This window comes from Lytechinus pictus, chromosome 3 (genome assembly GCF_037042905.1).
Source record: "Lytechinus pictus isolate F3 Inbred chromosome 3, Lp3.0, whole genome shotgun sequence".
NCBI classification, from domain to species: Eukaryota; Metazoa; Echinodermata; class Echinoidea; order Temnopleuroida; family Toxopneustidae; genus Lytechinus; species Lytechinus pictus.
Genome location: NC_087247.1, coordinates 22,794,505 through 22,816,074, shown reverse-complemented (window position 1 = coordinate 22,816,074; position 21,570 = coordinate 22,794,505). Strand labels below are relative to the sequence as shown.

Here is a 21,570-nt window from a genome sequence, read left to right as displayed (position 1 = left end):
ACCATAATAATTCAAAGTCATTGGTATAATCATGGTCCATGGTATCATATACTATTCATAAATTGACTCATTATCATGATTAAGGGGATATAACATTCGCAATAAGCTAAACATCGGGATTTGTCAAGGCCAAAATCTTGTAAGATTAGATCGAGCACGGGAGCGGAGCGACCGGGTAATTTTTTTTTGCATTTTTAGTATGCAAAATTTGGCAAATATAAGCACTTAGAGATTAATCAACGCATTAACAGCAGTATATTTTCTGTCTTGAAAAGTGGAGGGATGATTATACATGCCACCCCCTTCCAAAAAAAAAAAAAAAAAAAATGGGGGGATATTATTCCCCCCCCATTCCCACAAGCGTACCTAAGGGGGGCAAAATGCCCCCTGACGAGTCACAACTCATGCAAAGGACGTATCCCTGCCCCCCTGAGGTTTTTCGTAAAATCTGATCTTATAGATCAGATTATGCCATGGGTAACGCGCGTGTCAATTTTCGTCGCGATCGACCGCCTAGATCATAAGGGGAGGGGGTTGAGTCAGTCTTAATAGGCGTCGAAATAGCCCAGTCTGCGTACAGCTTTATGAAACACCCATCAAGAAAGGAATATTCCCAGTACAGATCTCTCTCCCATCCCCCTACTACATGAACCGAGGCAGACATGTTGCTCATGTGGTTGTCATTCAAGGTCAGGTGAACCCCAACAAAAGGTGGATTTGAATAAATAAACAAGTGTAACAAATTTCATCAAAATCTGATGAAAAAACACTGAATGCACAAGGGCAATATGCAAATGGAGAGCCATTTTGGCACCTCCTACACACGCTCATTGCTTTGTATTTGTTTTTATAAAGAATTATATTATAGTCGAGTTTTGGTAGATTGGACAGCGGGGCTCTTGATAGGATCACAATGGCACTTCCATCATGTTCATGGAGGAATCTACTTTTATTTTCATAATGGCGAAAAGTAAAAAAGAAAATAATTTCATATTATTAATCACAGTAGTGGCGAACATCGCTTCCATTATTTGAAAACCGCCCGTGTCGTGCATGTTTTGAGAAACTAAGTGCAACTTCACCTTACTTGATAAATTTTGACGAAACTGCAAGTGTTATGCTTATTTTACTCTGCATGAAGTTTATTCAAATCCATTTCTTGACGCCCTCCACCAAGATACACGGTCTTTGAACTAAAAAAAAAAATTCATCAGCTACACATGCTCATCACTCCCCCCCCCCCCCCCATCACAATATTGCCTCTTGCACTTTTCTAACTTGCCTTCTATCTCTGGGAAAGTCCATCGGGTTGGGTTTAAAAATACAAGATGTCCATGTAACATAGTTATAAACTATTCTATTTCACAGCAAAGATCAAACCTTTGTGGGACACAAGTTTTTGCTGAAGTAATCAATGGAAGATATTTCCTAGTTTGAGACAATTTGTTAGATTTGGTATGTCACAAAAATTGACCTAACCCGATGGACTTGCCCCTCTCTCTTTTCCTTGCGTTGCTCCTTCCTATATTATATTCAAATGCATCACGTTCCCTTCAAATCTTGAAAGGGATGGAAGTTAAAACCCCAACAAGATTTGTTCATTGTGCCATGGTCCAGAAATAGATTTCTAAAATTAAATATGAAGCCAAGCTGGTGCTCAGGTCAACAGGGGTATTATTAAATTGGTAAAATAAAAGGGGGAGTTGTAATGGCATGGTGGGGAAGCCAACTGCAAACAATGGTCAAGGCTTGACCACAAAATTGATTTCAAAATATAATGAACTATCAAATATTTGTTATTCATGGAACATTTTTTTAATTTATTCTGTCACTCTGATACAACAATGTCCACCATTGTAAATTAACCAATATTTTTATGAAGTCTACAATTTCTTTTTGATAAGTAGCCAGCAGAAGCAGTTCAATAGTGGAAAAGCACTGAACACAACAAAACATATCAAACATCATGTAATAAATGTATCACTTCCAAAATATCACCAAGAGAATCTTACAAAAAAACTCAAACAATTCCTGTTTCAAGTTATAATCACTCTTTAATCGTCTTTATAAACCAAGACCACATTTCTTAGACAAGTTTTTTATAACCGTCTTCTGACAAAGGCAGTACTGCACTTGCAAGCTGTACCACCGCACAAGGTATTTGGACTGCAGTAGAGTTTGAAAGGAATCATACCGGAAATATACTGGCTATACATGTATACATATGTCCCATCTGACCCCCCTCCCTGTCCGAGCATTTCCCAACAAGAGTGAAAATTGATGTTACGACAATGTAAAGAAACTGTAAAGAATGAGACATCACAGAACACAATTCATTGAAGATGCTTTGAACCTCTTGCTGCCCATGCAGTCAACAGTCCTATGAAGCACTGCATGTCCAGAAAGTGTCAATTTAAATACGCGCAGGACATCCGTGCATTGATTGGTCAACAAGGCTTGGCCTCAGTAGATATTTGGGGGGAATCATATATTTGTTTCATCAATAACCAATGCTATAAAATTTACACAGAACTCACATTTTCCTTAACAGAATATTCATTAGAACTCTCTCTCTCTTTGAAGACCAATCAAGCAAAATGTAATTCACAATATGGTCTCTAAAATCTTATATACTTATGAAACAAGAGGGCATGGCTAAACTGTGTACAACAAAGCATTGCTCACAATGCAAAGAGAATCAGAAAAGCCATCATAAGACAGAAGAGACCCATGGCTTCTGAAAGGGCAAAACCCAGGATGGCGTATGTGAATAGCTGTTGCTTGAGGGATGGGTTGCGGGCATAGCCGATGATCAAGCTTCCAAAAACTGTTCCAATACCAGCTCCTGATCCAGCGAGTCCTACAGTGGCAGCACCTGCACCGATGAATTTTGCTGCGGCCTCTACATCACGTTGAGGTACTGATGTCTGGAAGCCACGGCTTACAATCTGGAAAATGATAGAATTTAAGAATTTACTTAACAAGGTTATCATTAAACTGCTACAATCAAGGTTTCAGTGACCATGTTAAACCTATTAATACTTAACAAAACATTTTTTTTTCCTGCAATGTCTTGAAGCACAACTTGATTTTATCTTGAGACCTATGTGAACTTGTCATAAATAACTTATTATGATCAAATCAATCAAGGGGTGCTTGTCAAATCTTCAAGTTCAAGAATGAAAATATTTTCTCTTTTATGCAAAATGATACAAAATGAACAGTGCATACTGGCAACTGCTTTGTGACATTAAGCATCTTTCTATTTCATTTCAGACTTCAGGAGAATCGGTTAAAAAGTGTAGTTTGAACTACAAGTTTTTTTACCAAATTTTTGCCAAAATGTTACCATGGCAACACACATTCTGAAACGTGAAAAACGTGTTTGGCACATCTTTGTTCCAAGACCTATGTGTTCTAAATTTCAATAGAATTTGAAAAAAAACCTGTGGACTGCAAATGGACTGTGCCCGCCCGAGTGCCAATCCCTATATACCCCTTTCACACTTTGTAAACAAAAATTCGCCACTTTTGCTCCTTTTTTCTGACTGGAAAGCATAAGAACTCAGCAAGCCTGATGGGGCAAATGAGGGCCCCCTAGATTAAAACATAATAACACTGTATGGTTACATCTGTTAAAACACTAAAATACAGTGTAGACATCTCCCAATATCTTATATCTGTGACAGTTGAGAAAACAATCCAACAATCATTTTTTTTCCTAATATAGGATAGGATTAATAAATAAATGCTTAAATGGGTGCCTTTGAGAAAATAATCAAATATTAATCCTGTGATTGTCACAATGTAAATAGAAAATGTTCAGTAATTGTATCAAACCAAGTGATATATTTTTACACAAAATAATTTTTAATCAAGGGGCCTCAATTGCCCCATTTTAATGGGGCAAACAAGGCCCCCTGACAATGTGTAGTGCTCATTAATATGAAAATGAAATTAGTTCTATTTTTATTGGATAAGGTAGGTCTACTGTAGACCTAGTATTAGACGTTTCTACTGCTACGCATTACAAAGATATGATTGGAATTATGCAAAACAGGGCCTATTTACCCCACTCTCCCATGAATCATATCATTAGCACCGACTTTCTCATTTCTTTATCCTAGCGGTGCACCAGTGTAGAAGATATTGTGGACCATCTGCTTTGACTAGGCCCTAACTTTCAGCAAAATTTCATTTACATGAACATCTGATGAGCTTTCATTAAGTAACTTTAAGACTCCTTCACTTCATGTTAGGTAGTATGCTTGCTTTAACTTACTTGACTAACAAGCGTCTCTGGACTCTTTACACTTGTAACACTGCTGAGCCCTGCTAGGCTGCTGTATGAGGCTAGTGTCCTCTTTGAACTGAAAAAAAAAAAAAAAAAAAAAAAAATATCAATATCAATAGTACAATTCTCTTTGCTCTGTGCTCATACAGAAGGTAATGTACATACATTGTTTGGAAAAGTAGACTATTATGATCAAAAGCGATTGCCTTTTTCGAGGCCCTGATAATAAGATTAATGAATGGAGAAAATAATCAAACACATAAAATAAAATTGAGACCTATCTTCAGTTTCGGTTAATCCTCCCAAATATCGTCACTATCCAAATTCATTACTAGATTGCATGTACGAGTAACCCCTAGAACCGTTCTTAGGGATATGAAATTAAAAAAAGAGTTCTCTATGAATTTTGTAATTTTACATGGCAATTTACTGGTAGTATTTTATCAAACCATTTATAAAGCATGGAATAGTCAAACAATATCAGTCTAGATTTCTGTGACTAAATTTCCAAGTGCTCAAATGGTGGCTTTTAAAAGGAAAATATAATCATTCCACATAGAGGGCACTAAAAAAGCCTACTAAATCTAAACTCAAACGGCCGCTATACTTTCCTAAACAATCATAACAAGAGAGCTTTGCATTGTTCCACAACCTTTTTTTTAACTCTTGCACAACTTTGTTTTGCCCAGGTGCCAATTAAAATTTCATCCAAATTATTGTAAGTTGTGAACCATTTGGTCATATGACACATTCCGATCATCAATGGACTCCAGAAAATAAATCAATTTGGGTAGAATCACTTTATACCATGGAATCCATAACAAATCAAACTGATTTGGGTTTAATAACTTTATTCCATAAATCAAACAGTGTCACCCCAAAATGTACTCCAAAATCAGCCAAAGTTTACATTTCATATTTTTTGTTAACTTTGAAATACATGCATATCATTCAAGCAATTAAGTATTACCTGACATCTGTATTATTGCTAGTTGCTGCACTCAAGGGTCTGACAATTGCTCTTGAATTCCTTGCGATCTGAATGTGGAGAGATATAAACATAAGGTGAATACACCGAATCAAAGAAGGCTCCCAATCTTAACAGGAAAAATAGATTGAAAGTAGCAATGAAAGACATCACCATAAATTAGCAAGATCAAAATAAAGACAGGCCTCTACAAAAATTGTTTTTGTCACTTGCCCTGTCGGGCAAGTGATAAAAAAATTTGTGATAAAAAAATTTGCTTGCCCAATTTGTTATATATTTTTTTTATTATGACGGCACTACTCTGATTTTTAAAGGTCATACAAAATAACGATTGAGAATCATGTACAGTATAAAAGAACACACATTTAAAAGTTTATTTTCAGCAACGCAGGCCTGAGTCATTATGTTTATTTTGAAGAAAACTTTTCGCTATTTATAAATGGGCGTTTAAGGTTAAAAAAAAAAAACCTTCACCAAAAGTTGCTGAAATTTTATATTTTGCATTTTAAATCCACGAAATGGTTATCTGTTTGCCATGGATCCTTAAAATTGTTTTGATTTAGTTGGAAACTATAAAGAAAGCCAGTGAAAAATATTCAGCTCTTTATTGACTCTGAAAAGGTTTGTTTTATGATGTAAAAGCAAAAAAAAAAATTATTAAAAGTGGAGTGGCTAAAGTTTCACATTTTGCATCTGTTAATCCATGAAAGGTCATGTATTTCCATATTTCCTTGATTTTTTTAAAAATTAGTTGGAAACTATCAAGACAATTAAGAATATTCACCTCTCTCTTGTCTTTTCTTCATAATTTAATGATGTTACACTCTGTCAATGTTTTTATTGTAGTCCAGCATGTAGACTTTCATGGGGTTTTTGTTCAACACCATGAAAGTTTACATGTGGGACCAACAGTAATAAAGATCATTGACCGAGTGTAACATCATCATAAATCTGAGTCAAGAAAGAGCTGAATATTCTTTATTTTTTTGGTAGTTTCCAACTAAATCAAAACAATTTCAAAGTAATATGGAAAATAGATGGCAATTTCATGGATGTTTGCAAAATGTGAAATTTTAGCCACTTTTTGTGTTTTTTTTTTTGCATCAGCAAATTGCGCAAGATAGTAGCGCATGCGCAGTCATTGCACACATAGAACGTAAGATGCGATGGCACGGTTTTTCGAACGAGGTACCTGGCGATAAATTATTGGTAATTGGCGCTGTTTTTCATCAGTTTCCACTGTTTTTTTTTTTACTGGTTTGACAAAATATGAGAGATAGTTGTGATTATCCAAAAGGTACTGAAATTTAGAGGGTCTACTGATGTTTTTTTTCCAAAACAACCACTTGCCCAATCGGGCAAGCAGTGCATGCCAAAGGGCCTCCAGAAATCAACATCAGACCACATTATTCTTGAATGTAAAGCATGGTCAACAAAAAGTTTGAGGGTGTTAATTATTTTCCCATTTTATTTATTATGAAATGAAAAACACTTGGCACTCAGAGGCAATAAGTGGTTTTACTAGATCTTTGTTGGCAGCACATAAGATCACAAGCTCTGATAATAAAAGGGAAAGACTGGACATTTCAGCAAATTCGCATTCATCGGTGTGCACGAAATGGTCAAGTGTCTTGTCTTCTTTATTTACGATCACGATCACATATCCCCAAACAACATTATAGGTAAATATACATTACAATCATGACAAATGATGAGAAGCTGTTCTGGTAAACAAAGGTCTGTCTCCACTTTTTAAGAAAATCTTTTCATGATAAGATCTGCCAAAAGTGCCGAGACTTCAGTGAATATATTTTCACATGATCAAGTCAAAACATTGGAAACTGTAAAAATGGCATCTGGAGGGGATACAATGAGCGAGCTGTAGCACCATTTAAAAATAGTAAAACCAGCTTTGCTTATGGAGAGTAAAAGACTTGCAGATATGCAAATTACTGCTACTCTTCAAAAGCCTCTTAGGTAATCCAATGTACGAGGTTAAACTTTGACCTTGTTCTCGCAAACCAACACTGGTGAAATGTGTTTGGCTTTGTTTGGACACTCCTTTTGTCATTTTATATTGGAATATCAGATGATACTTGAGTGCAATTCACAATATTGACCTTAAACCAAAGATTTGGACTAGCTTTCAGTGTGTTTGTTACAAGAATGATTGAATTAAAGACTTTTTTTTTTTTTATAGTATATTGTGTTCCGAAGACTCCCAGACTGGGTGGTTTCAGAAATGAATGAAACAATAATGTTAATTTACACTTCATCAGGTCTTATATCCATTAAAAACTTTAAACATGTGACTGGTCTGAACACTTTAATGTGACCAAAGATAATTCCAAACTACGTCACATACTTTGGCAAAAATGCCATGAACCCCAGACATCTGACATCACGAGCAGAGAATGGTAAATAATGAGCAGTCACGGGTGAAGAATACTAGAAAATGATGAGTTGCAAAAGTCCAGACTATTTACCGCATGGGCATAGCTTACATCAACACATGAACGTAGAGTTTGTTTTTTATGACTATGCACACGCACATAGTGATCAGGCAACTTCATCAGATTTTGTGAATAATTTGTGATACTTTCATCTCACAAAAAGACTGGAAAATTGTAATTCATTGAATCACTATTCCAATCTGATTTTTCTTCTAATGATGGACATAATAAGACAGGCATGATATTCCCCTATAAAAAAAAATCTGAAAAGCAGCCAAGGGTGGCTTAGTCCCCCCCCCCCCCCCCCCGAATTCCGAGATGCCCCGATCAGGGTTACAAGCTCTTGCATAGTAAAGAAACCGAAAGTGATTTTTCAAGGCGAGTCTGCGTGATAGCTTTATCATTTGACTTTAAAAAGCAGTAAAAAAAAAAACAGCATGAGAATGTCCTTGGACAAAAGATTTCATGTAAGGTAAACAAAAATAAAATAAAAAATATCTTTATTTTTTTTTAAAAGAACAAATCTGAAAATATATAAAAAACATGAGAGAATATCATGCCTGAATAAGACCTGGGGCCCGTTGCAGAAAGAGTTGCAATCAATCGCAACTTTATTTTCAACCAATCAACAGCGCGCATTTGGGGCTTTCGATTGATTTTTTGACTTGCGTTTAAATGCAACTCTTTCTGCAACGGACCACTGGCCATCAGAGGTTTGATGAAAATTTGAACTACAGTTCCCTGAGACATGAATGTCACCATTTTCCTTCATTGGGCTACACCCCACAAAAAGTTTTAGCATGTGTCACTATGATATCCATTGTTCATGGTTGTTCATTGTTCATGGTTTTGAACCCCCCGGCTCCTCTGGCGGTAGTATATACTTGCTTTACTATCCTTGACTTGAGACATACATCTGTCCAGATTCCTGGCATTTTGGCCCAATTTTATGTTTTTATGGTACTTAATATTTTTTGGTCACATGAACAGTAGAGGTGCCGGTCTTAAACGAGTCCCAGAAAGAAAAAAAGGATATTCTCATTAACCAGGACAAATCACGTCTTTATTAAGTGAGATTACTTTGATTTTTTCACTTTTCCCTACGGGAAATAATCGCAATTACGAGATTGAGTGCTAAAAATAGGTTCTCTGACCTATCTATTCTTCTGTTTTTTTTACAGGTAATAGTGAGTTAAAGATAGCTGATTGGCAGCATTCTTGTTATGAAATCCAATGTTTACAATGACTAGCACATTTGATTTGTGTTGGCCATGTGTCTGCACTCGACAATTGAATGAACTTTCCAAGAGAAGTCTAAATTTCTTGACAAAATACTTACTAGCGACAAATCACAATCTCATCCCCACTTCGCTAGAGCTAGACAATCTAAAACATAACTGCACTCAACTCCATTCAGTCAAATCGAAAACATCACGTCACAATTCTATACAAAAGTCTCTTACATAATTATTAATAAGGTTTGTTGCTAATCTGAATCAGAACCACAATCCATTACAGGATCAAAAAGGGGGCAAACAAGCTAGCTCCGCGTACGGTCCACAATGCGCGGAGCTGGCTTGCCCCCTTTTCAGTCCCATGGCCATAACACAATGCGGTATTCTGATTAGCGATAAACCTAATTCAATCTCTCTCATGGGACTGGGAGACAGTCTCCCATATTGGCTGTGCACCTCTACTGGTGAAAGAGGACCAAAAAAAAGGTGAAAGAGGACCAAAAAAATGAAGAAAAAATGTTGAAAAACTCATCTGGGAAAAATTCTCCTAGACTAGTCTAGAGTCCTACTGTCGTTTCCGATATTGAGAAAAGCAGTGCCGCGCCGGTGGGCATTTTTTAGCTTTAAGTTTAACTGTGATTGAGGGACTATGATATTCACAAATAATTGGACTACTGGTGGGAATATTTGGCGAAGTCGGCCAGTACAAAACTGCATTTATTAGCGCCCCAACCCTACCAAAATCTAGACGTGACTTAGTCTTAGGTCTGGAAGTCTCGAGATTCTGCGCACGTACGTGTACCGGTACAGACGTCCACAAACTTACATGCCTCACAAAATACCCTCTGCTCACACTCGATCTCGCATCGCTTGCTTAAAAAATTACTACTTCAAACACATAATTATTAAAATACAAACCAGAGCTTGTGAAGCAGAAGAGCAGATCTTTGCACAGCTGTTCATTTTGATAGTTTTTGGTCGGCAGACAGGCCAAGAACTTGTGAGAAAAACTGTGAAGAAATAAGAAAATGTTCTAGTCGATAAGACATTCAAATTACTGCATATCAATAACGGCAAAAAAACACTTCATTCAGTATTCATTCCTAACAAATTGTTTCAAATGTAATTCCAAGAACCGTTTAAAGTATTTGAGAAGATAAACAGAAGTGCGATTCCAAAGATTTTGGTCGATTTTTAGGGACTAAATGATTCTTACCTGAGGGTTACCGGCGTTCCTGGATGGCTACGCATGCGCATGACCTTTGCCTGACAAATTTCGATAGTGGAAAATTAGGTTCCGTTCAAAACGTTTGTTATGAGGATAAAAATTGATCCAGTAAAGTAACAGAATGCGTGGTCAAACGTAATCGATCGACAGACTCCATTTGATGTCATTTACCGTTTGGGTCCAAAATTCCACTTCGTCTATTATTCAGTGTGATTTTTCAGTTAGGTTTAATTAGGTCAAATAAGTAGTTCACCCAGTGGTCTGAGGCAGGGGGCCAGATATGGGAGATGGAGCAAATTTTTGACGTTTAAAATTTTAATTTTTGATATTATAATCATATAATGGTCAGAAAATGATATCATATTTCACATTTCCCTTTCATTTTATTTTCCTTTTCGCTTTCTCTCTCTTTTATCTTTGCCGTGAAACGTTTGATATTTGATCCCGGTATTTTATACATTATGAGCATAATACAAGATCAGAATTGTACAAATCAGACTGCATGGCATCATTCATCTAAATCAAATAGGCAGCAATTTAAAATTAATTCTGTCTGCATGATCAAATTAATGATTCGATTACATGAGGAAATGCCAAAATATAACAGCTGTCGGTATTTAAAGAGTGTAAAAAAAACATTTGGGGGCATGGTCCCCAAGCCCCCTCCCACCGTACGTCAGTAAGTTTTTATTTATTTATTTATTAATTTAATTATTTATTTATTTATTTATTCATTCATTTATTCAAGCCGGTGATTCATTTTTATATATAGGTCTAGATCATTAGATGAAATGGGTTTCCTACTTGAAATTAGACAAAATAATAAATGGGTTGAATTGGCAAAAAACAAAACAAAACAAAAAACAGATGATTATACTGTATAGTTGATCGATGAACTGATTATATAGACGACCTAGTATTATATGCAACTTCATGCAGGCCTAGACAAGCAAGTGCATGTATAGACCAAGTTATAATTATATGTGGTAACATTTTTTCAAGCCTGTAGCCACCCAAATAGATGGGGGGGGGGGGGGGGGTAGGTGTTAAGAATTTTGTTTTAACTTTGGAGTGCAACTGAACCACCAATTTAAAGGACAAGTCCACTCCAACAAAAAGTTGATTTGATAAAAAAAAGAAAACGAGTATATAACACTGAAAATTTCATCAAAACTGATCGGATTTAAAATAAAAAAGCTATGACATTAATTTTTTAAGTTTCGCTTAATTTCACATAATAGTTATAGACACATCCCGGTCGGTATGCAAATGAGGAAACTGATGACATCACTCTCTCACTAGACTTTTGTATTTCATTATAATTATGAAATATGAAATAGTCGAAAAGTCTTCATTGTCCTGTGAAACAAAGTTTCATTTCTCCCTGAACTTGTGGAATTACCATTGTTGAACATTATATGGTTCAGTCATGTTGGTCCTTATTGTCAAATCTGTAAAAAATAAAATATTGTATAATTCAAACGATAAAACAAAAGAAAATAGGTAATGAGGGACATCATCGATTCTCTCATTGCATGTGACTAAATTGTGCATGAATTAAAACTCTTTTGAGAAATTAAGCGAAACTTTTAAAATACTTTACATCAGATTTTGATGAAATTTACAGCATTATCATTGTCTGATTATTCTTTGTTGATTCAAATCATCATTTTTCTGAGGTGAGGTGGACTTGGCCTTTAAGCCCCGCGGCCATGCATTTTCATGATTCAGTCATTATTTTATTCATTCATTAATTCATTTATTTATTTACTTACTTACTTACTTACTTACTTACTTTCTTACTTACTTACTTACTTATTTGTTTATTTATTTATTTATTTATTTTTATTTATTTATTTATTTATTTATTTATTCATCCATTTATTTATTTGTTTATTCATTTATTATTTTTTTGTCGGGTGTTACTCAATAAAGGATGATGAAGAGTATAATCCTAAATGTGAGAACAGGGAATCGACCACCCCTGTGATTTTTACTTACCACCCCCCCCCCCCCCGCCCTTGAAAACGAAAGTTAGAATAAACAAAGAGCACTCTATAAATATAATATGTTAGTTAATTGAAAGAAGGTCGTTATATCCCCTACTATACCCTCCGGCCCAGGCATCAGCACATATGCCTTTGCAACAACATTGGCCGAAATCAACTACTTAGTAAAAAGAAAATAATGAAGCCGTGAAAACAATGTCTCTAGATCAGTTATGGAGGGATAACAAACTTGTATTTCCTCCCAAGCGACACCTTCCGGAATATGAACAATACAGATATTTTATGACATTTAAATACTAAAATGCCTTGATTTAGACTATCTAAAAATGATTGACCTTCTCGATCTATACAATTTTGAATTACACAACAGCTTGTGGTATTTGCGAATTTAGCAGAAACAACTGGTAAAAGACTATTTGCAAATGAGGGTTTGCTCCACCAATGAGACCGATTGTAACTTTAGTACCCAAAGAGTAGAGATAGGAATTAATGCAATGAACTGGCGCGGTGGCATACATTTCGATGCACGTCACCTCGTTTACATTCGAAAAACTGGCTTCTGACCCGGGGGGGGGGGGGGGGGGGGGATGGGCAGTCAAATTATATTGCTGTACACATGCGTGACCAAATTATTTCCAAACACTCCCTGAACGAGTTTTTCTTTGTGTGCAAATTAACCACCTAAACAAGTTTTTCGCGGGCTTCATTACACATTTTGGCCCCTAGGAGTTGTCGCCAGTATATGACCCCTAAACAAGTTTTGTCTAAATTTCTAACAATAACCATTTTCCCGTTTCCCCGGCCCATTCCCAGGGTTATTGCTTACACTCGGGAAGAACCCGAACACTACAGAAACGAGGAGGAAAAAGCCCCGGCCGGGGAAAAAACATATATACACTACACATACGTTTGGCTAGTCTTAAAAAAACCTCACCCTAAATACGATTGACCATTCAAAGGCACCCCCCTTTTTTGTTGAAAATCGGTGTTTTTGATACAAAACTGACAAAACAACACCCCTTTAAACGCGTTTTTTTTTTTTTTTTTTTTTTTTTTTTTTTTTTTTTTTGGGGGGGGGGGGGGTCACGCATGTTTACAGCAATATAGTTTTACTGCCCTCCGGGGGGGGGGGGGGGGTTCCTTACTGCTCTGTCACGAATTGGGCACGATAGTGTTTTAAAAAAAAAGATCTTGATCTCTATTTTAGTTGGGATTCATGACTTAGTGATGCAAAGTGATGCCATTCTGAGAATGGGATCTACTAAAATATTCCAGCCTCTTATCGAGGCCACGGAACGTTTATGAAAGGAGGGGGGGGGGGGACACTGCACCATATACACACATTAATTTGATTTAAAAGAAATGTAGGCCGGGAAGGGCTGAAGAGCCCCCGGTTCTGTGCCCCCTTGACCTATTGCGAAGTCGTCTAATTGCCAACTCGTCCACTCTTCACCATCGATCATCACTTCGTCTACAATCACCAGTTCGTCTATGACAATTTCGTCTCATAACCAGCTGGTCTTTAATCCCGGGGTCTAATATCAATTTTATTTTCATTCATTTTGCCCAAATAGCATTAGACCAAATGGTATGTGGACTAAATGGCTATTGGACCAACTGGCAACGGCGTAGGGTTTCATTATTGAGGAGACGGTAAATACACGCGAAGCGCGCTCCCTATAATGGGTGGTGCAGGAGGGGGAGTTTCCCAAAATGAAAAGGAGCCGTCTCTTTAGTCTCTCGTACCTATACCAGCTCCAATTCAGTAATTTTTGTTTTCAAAATTGTGAACGCACGAGATTTAAAGGGATAAAATAAAGGCCTAATTACCCCGCGCGAAGTGCCGAAGGGGCCGAAGCAAAAGCGTTTTATCATTTTTTTTTTTTTTTGGGGGGGAAGTAAAAGATATTCTCTAAGATATATTGAATGCTTTTCTTGGAAAGATCCGATTTGATTACAAACAATTTAGCAACAGTGCATATATTTAACTCACAAAACAGAGGAGAAGCAGGGTATGCCGAGAGGAAGATATTCCTCCACGTGCAGAGCAATGAATCTCTGAAATATTTGAGCAGTCGTAGATTGATAAAGAGCTATATAAATGCCAATTATTATTATTATTAAATATCAAAGGGCGGACGTTTCATCAAATGCAGATATCTAATATCCCATCGGCTCTGATTTAATTGATTGTCTAAGATTATTGAACTTTATTACAAGGAAAATAAAGCGCAAAAAGTTGAAACTTCTGTCATTTATTGAAATTACATAAAACAGTGATGATGTATAATTTCTTTGACTCATCACGAAGCGCTTCATTTTGAATGATTAAGAAACTTAAGAGTCATTCAAAATTTCAAACTGAGGGCGCAAAACAAGACAGGAAATGAATGTGCAAGGAAATGACATGAAGTTTCATAGAATTTGATAGAAATATTGTATCTTTTTATTTAATACGATAGCATGCTGTGATACATGTATACTTTTATATGCTTTTGGCACCATCAAAATGGACACGAAGATTTGACTCTTCTCGTCTCATTTAAAAAAAGGAAATAAAAAAGCTATCATTTATTTTGTCTTGCCTAAAGTTGATTTCTGCAAAAAAAAAAAGAAGGAAAAAAACCGATTTCTACATAATTTATTGATATTCGAAAATAAAATATTGTTTTAAAATAACTCCAAGCAGAGAAATCACCTCTGCAAATTATTGAACTTCTGTTGAATACAGCTTTAAATGATCTATTAAGGTGGTTATAGTTGATCGAGATAGAGTAATATGAGTCATTTTTACACACCAAAAACTAAAATTTTATTTACTTATTCATTTCATTTTTTGGGGTGTGTGATTGGAAATACTGTGATTATGTTTCCAAATTATTTTAACATTCCTATTTTTGCAGCATGAACTAATATCAAAAGTGAATAATCGATGCATCGTATACCGAATAGTAGGCCTATACTTCTGTATGAACGATTTACTCGCGAGAATATTTGAACCATTTAATTTTTGTCTGCGATCAGTGCGATTGCCACGACTGACCTGATACGATCAGTACGATTATTTCACGATTGAGGTCAGCGTTTCAATCATTGGGAGAATAGTGAAAGTTGGAACTAGGTATATTAGTCATTACAAACAAAATAAGGGTATCTCAAAAAAGGCCTATGCAAGCGAGGAGCGCAAGGTGATTTTTTTACCTGTATTTAGACCTTGACAGTTGAATATTCTAAACAGTTTTTCTAATCATAAAGTTTTAAACAAGAAGTATAAACACGGAATGAATGCGAGCACGATCTGAAATTTGTATTATACTGAGTTTCTGACGTTAGGGACATTCAAGGACTGTTTGCAGGGACTCATACCCATGGGCGGAAATCCCAAGGGGGACACGTCCCCCCTACCCAAAGTAGTAGGGGAACACAATATCAAAATAATGTCCCCCCTATTTTTTTTGGTCTATTTGGTCTATTTATGATGGAAAGAAATATATCATTTGAAATCGAAATAAAACATTATGGACGAGATGACCTTATTTTTGGGGTTATAACTTTTTTTTTTTTTTTTGCTTGTCAAATTTATTTTGGTCGAAATGACCTGACATTTGGGGGTGATAACCTATTTTTTTGCCTGTCAAATTTTCCAGCCCCTGGTCCCCCCTACCTTTGGGGAGAGATTTCCGCCCTTGTTTCATACCTTAACAATCAAATAATGCTAGCGCGGAGCACAAGCTTATTTTTTTATTTTTCTTATATATATATATATATATATATATATATATATATATATATATATATATATATATTTATATATATATATATATATATATATATATATATACATATATATATATATATATGTATATATATGTATATATATACATATATATATATATATATATATATATATATATATATATATATAATAAAGACTTGATAAAGACGGTATGTACTCGTCGAAAATTTGTGGACTTCAATAAATTCTGTTGGATTAAAGCATAAAAGTTTCAACCTTGTTTCTCTTAATATTACTCCAACACATGGAATATCTACCATATATATATATATATATATATATGTATATACAGTATATTGCTGAATTTTTTTTTTATATAGATCCGGACCAAAATTCAATATAATTCTAAAGCACTTTTTTGTTACTATGAACGGGATGGGTATCTATCTAAACATGAAAGCGTGAAGCCTGAGCTAAAAAAGTATTGATTTTCTGACCTAAAATTGTTATAAGCACTTTTGGTCATCATGAGTAGGGATGGAATCTAACTAAACAGTTTATGCGAGCGCGTAGCGCGAGCTCAAAATTTGTGTTATTCCAACCCAAAACTGGACATTCTAAGCACTTGTGTGCACGACCATGAACAGGATGGGTATCTATCTAAACAATAATGCGAACGCGAAGTTTTTTTATATCGATCCGGCCCAAAGTTTGATATCCTAAAGCACTTTTTGTTACCATGAATGGAATGGGTATCTATCTAAAACTAAGCTTGAAGCCCGATCTGAAAATTTTTGGTAATCTGACCTAAAATTGGGACATTCTGAGTACTTTTGGTAATCATTAACAGAATGGCTATTTAAAGGACAAGTCCACCCCAACCAGAAGTTGATATGAATAAAAAGAGAAAAAATCCACGAAGCATAACACTGAAAATTTCATCAAAACCGGATGTAAAATACGAAAGTTATGACATTTTAAAGTTTTGCTTAATTTCACAAAACAGTTATATGCACATCCTGGTCGGTATGCAAATGAGGAGACTGATGACATCATCCACTCACTATTTCTTTTGTATTTTACTATACGAAATATGAAGTATTCTAATTTTATCCTCATTGTCCAGTGAAATAACGATTGATTTCTCCCTAAACATTTGGAATTAGCATTGTTTAATACTATATGGTTCAGTCAAGTTGGTCCTTATTGTCAAATCTGTAAAAAATGAAATATTGTATAATTCAAACAATAAAAAACAAAAGAAATAGTGAGTGAGGGACATCATCGTCTGTCTCATTTGCATGTCACTGAGTTGTGCATATCACTGTTTTGTGAAAAATAAGCGAAACTTTAAAATGTCATAACTTTTTTTATTTTACATCCGATTTTGATGAATTTTTCAATATTATGCTAGTTTGATTTTTCTCTATTTATTCAAATCAACATTATGCTGGGGTGGACTTGACCTTTAAATTAACATTTTATGTGAGGGCAAAGCGCGAGCTAAACATTTTTGATGTTCCGATCCAAACCTTAAAATTCTAGTTACACTTATTGTGACCATGAACTGGCTGGGTATCTATCTAAACGATTAATTCGAACGCGAAGCGCGAGCTGAAAAAATATTGTGACCTAAAACCTCGGATTCTAAGCACTTTTTGAAACGATGAATAGAATGGTCATCACTAGCGTACCTACGGGGGGGGCAGGGGGGCACTCTGCCCCCCCTGACGAGTCACAACCCATGCAAAACGTATCTTTGCCCCCCCTGACGGGCTTGAGAAACCTTTTTTTGCCCCCCCTGACGAGCTTTAAGACCTTTAATGCCCCCCTGACGAGCTTGAAGACTTTTTTTTTTTTTTTTTTTTTTTGCTTGTCAATTTTTTTCTGGTACGAAATCCTTTATTTGTGATCGAAGACTTTTTTTTTTTTTTTTTTTTTTGCTTGTCAAATTTTTGGGTGGACGGTTTTGCCCCCCCTGTGGAAAATCCTAGGTACGCCACTGATGGTCATGTAACTAAAAAATTGACGCGAGGAGCGAGATGAAAATAAGTGATATACTGACTTAAAACGGTAACACTTTAATTACTTTTTTTCTGTAATACATGAAGAGAATACGTATCTCATTACATTTTGCCTGTCAAATAATGCCAGCGCGTAGCGCTAGCTGATTTTTTTTTGATATTCAGTACTTTTGTAAGCATGAACAGAATGCAATGGAAACTCGAATCGCAAGCAAGATAATTTGTGCATATTGACTTTAAAATTGGCCTATTCTAAGCTCCATGGTATCCTAATGAGCAGGTTACTGTATTTTTTATGTTGGGACTCGATATTTATTTTCATTTTCCAATTATCCCCTCCCCTTATTTTATTCACATTTTTTTCTTCTTCTTATCTTGCTCTCTTCTCCATTTTTTGTCTCGCCTGCGTAGCGGAGCGAGACATAGGTATCACTATTTCCGGTGTCGGCGTCGTCGTCGTCAACAATTGTGTTGTACACCCAATAACTTTCTATTGCTTCGAGGTGGGATCACCAAATTCATACCAGAGGTCCATCTCCTGAAGGCACAGTACGTCAAGTTCGAATATGAGTCGAATTTGAATAAGGTCAAAGGTCAAAGGTCAATGAACTTTCCATGACTGGCACTGTGCTGTGTTGTACACATAATAACTTTCTATATCTTCGAGGTGGGATCACCAAATTCATACCAGAGGTCCATCTCTTGAAGGCACAGGTCAAGTTCGAATATGAGTCGAATTTGAATAAGGTCAAAGGTCAAAGGTCAATGAACTTTCCATGACTGGCACTGTGCTGTGTTGTACACATAATAACTTTCTATATCTTCGAGGTGAGATCGCCAAATTCATACCAGAGGTCCATCTCTTGAAGGTGCAGGTCAAGTTCGAATGTGAGTTGAATTTGATTAAGGTCAAAGGTCAATGAACTTGCATGACTGGCACTGTGCTGTGTTGTACTGTACACATAATAACTTTCTATGGCTTCGAGGTGGGATCACCAAACTCGTAACAGAGGTCCATCTAAGTCATAATTTTATAGCATACATGTAGTTTTGACATGCAGTCTCTTCATGACTGCAATATATATGCAGGCGAGACAACGCTTGGCGTTTGCCTTGTTTTTACATAGTTTCTTCTTCGTGGTGCGAAAAAACTTTTTTGGTTGGTTGTCCAAAGTTTTTCTGAACAAAATCGCATTGGGAGCGAGTTTAAAATTTGTGTATTTTCCATAGTAAAAACTGCCTTTTTTAAAGTATTATTCTATACATAGGTTTTAATATTTCTTTGTTTCAGCTGTTCAGATTACTTGTTATCTTTTTCCTCTTCCTTCTTATTTTCTTTCTTTCTTTCCTCTTTCTTCCTCCCTTCCCTTTTTTCTTTCTCTCTTACTTTTTAGGGGGGCGTCCCCTCCTCCTAAAATTTAGGGGGGACGTGTCCCCCTGCCCCCCGCTTCCACCGCCTATATGCGTTTCGACCTCCATGGATCCGCAGTAAAACAAGAAGAAAGTTCATTATTATAAAAAAGTGCCATTTACAGGTCAGAATTTTAAAAGAAATAATCATAAAAGCTAGAAGGCAAAAATTGACAAATTTTCCAAAACTACCAATCATTAACGAACCAACAAATAACTACCAACACCTCTTGCTTCGCGCTCGTATTTTAGTTAGTAATTTTGTAGTTTTTATTTCAATAAAAGTGCTTAAAATTACTAATAATGTCACTTGTCAGGTCGTATATACGCCGTACTCGCGTTGCTTAATATTGCTCGAGGATGGTTGTGCGAATTGAATTGCTCCCCAAAAGTTTGGCAATAATGTTGATTCAAACTGTCTTTAGTGGAGATTTCATCCTATATTTCATTCTAAAATATCAAATTTTCATTTCAAAATTTAAACAAATCAGCTCTCGCTTCGAGCACATTATAGATTTTCTGGCCTTCTATAATAGTTAAATACCTATTGTTTGTAGAAATACAACTATAAGTAGGATGTAGTAATCAGGATATACCTCCTTCTGAACCCGGCTTTTAGTTTATTTGGCAGCCGATCGGCCAAAATATGGATACCCCCCTCCCGAAATTCCCACCCCCATGCTGGATATGCCCCTTTTTTGGTAATATATGTGTTGGGGATCGAGGTGGCATCAATCTACAACATTGTTTTTAAAAAGGGGTACTTTATTTTATGCAATATTGTAAGGCTACCTCCAAGCCCATACACAAACGTTTGATCTAGGGACAGGAAGACAATTTCCTTCTTCCTCCTCCCCAATAATCACGGTTTTTTTCTGAGTATTTTATCAAAATCCCAAAAAATCATTCATTTTACTATTAACAATGCAAACAGCCATTATGATAAATTAAGCTCGGTCGGATCACTTGCTTGATTTCGTCACCGACCCCCTGGAAAAATTCTGGTTAAAATAGGCCTATACAGTCTAGGTGCAGCCGAAAACAGCGAGCCCACTGGACTGTTTGCCCCCACCCCAAACCCAGAATTATTCCGCTTCTAAAATTCATCTGCGTTGAGTTTTAACTTTGCTGAAAATGATGTTTACAGTCATGCAAATTCTTTTTACAAATATTACCCCTACTCATGTCGATGATTACCTCCAAACGTCTTGCTGATTTACTGGATACATATACCTTTGACTGCATGTCTTGACATTCAAACGTGCGCAGGATTATACAATAAAAAATAACCATACTGTGTCGCTTTTATTGAAATTATAATGTACTGAATACCCATTTTTGCGATTATCAAGACCTAGGCTACACTACTGAAGTCGGTGCATCTAATTTCCGAACACAAAAGTTTTAAATATTTTTTAATGTTTACATAATCATACAAGAACCTGTACATTCCTCCCCACTATTTTGTTTCAAGGCTCATCATGCTGTTTTTAATATCGCCAGCTCCGGCATCATGCCGGGGGGGGGGGGGGTATTTAATAAATTTCCTGCGAACTTTCGAACATATCACACCTTTTCCTTGTGGTATAGGGAATTCATACATGTAGGCCTATAAAATCGCCATCTGCAATGAGATTGAGAACGAGGCATGAATTAAAGGACAAGTCCACCCCAACCGAAAGTTGATTTGAATAAAAAGAGAAAAATCCAACAAACTTAACGCTGAAAATTTCATTAAAATCGGATGTAAAATAAGAAAGTTATGACATTTTAAAGTTTCGCTTAATTTCACAAAATAGTTATATGCACATCCTGGTTGGTATGCAAATGAGGAGACTGATGACGTCACCCACTCACTATTTCTTTTGTATTTTATTATATGAAATATGAAATATCCTAATTTTCCCCTCATTGTCAAGTGAAACAATGATTAATTCCTCCCTGAACATGTGGAATTAGCATTATTTATTAATATATGGTTCAGTCAAGTTGGTCCTTATTGTCAAATCTGTAAAAGATGAAATATTGTATAATTCAAACAATAGAAAACAAAAGAAATAGTGAGTGATGGACATCATCGACCGACTCATCTGCCTGTCACTGAGTTGTGCACATCACTGTTTTGTGAAAAATAAGGGAAACTTTAAAATGTCATAACTTTCTTATTCTACATCCGATTTTGATGAAATTTTC

At 36.0% G+C, this 21,570-nt stretch overlaps 1 protein-coding gene across 1 annotated transcript; it reads right to left on the bottom strand.

Annotated features, from left to right (window-relative positions):
• Positions 1-2,034: 2,034 nt before the first annotated feature.
• Positions 2,035-10,374, bottom strand: LOC129257602 (ATP synthase F(0) complex subunit C1, mitochondrial-like). The gene is made up of 5 exons (XM_054895971.2): positions 10,187-10,374; positions 9,889-9,980; positions 5,265-5,332; positions 4,283-4,370; positions 2,035-2,948 (listed from the first exon to the last, which is right to left on the bottom strand). Exons 2-5 carry the CDS (start codon positions 9,931-9,933, stop codon positions 2,682-2,684), a joined length of 468 nt encoding a protein of 155 aa, XP_054751946.1. The 5' UTR covers positions 9,934-9,980; positions 10,187-10,374; the 3' UTR covers positions 2,035-2,681.
• Between the last annotated feature and the right edge of the window lie 11,196 nt (positions 10,375-21,570).

What these genes read in the sequence shown, in the direction of transcription:
- LOC129257602 (XM_054895971.2), bottom strand. Translation starts at nt 9,933, where the DNA reads ATGAACAGCTGTGCAAAGATCTGCTCTTCTGCTTCACAAGCTCTG. An exon ending in AGCAATAATACAGATGTCAG is followed by an intron (nt 4,371 to 5,264) that starts GTAATACTTAAT and finishes TTTTTTTTTCAG; the next exon opens with TTCAAAGAGGACACTAGCCT. An exon ending in CAGAGACGCTTGTTAGTCAA is followed by an intron (nt 2,949 to 4,282) that starts GTAAGTTAAAGC and finishes ATCATTTTCCAG; the next exon opens with ATTGTAAGCCGTGGCTTCCA.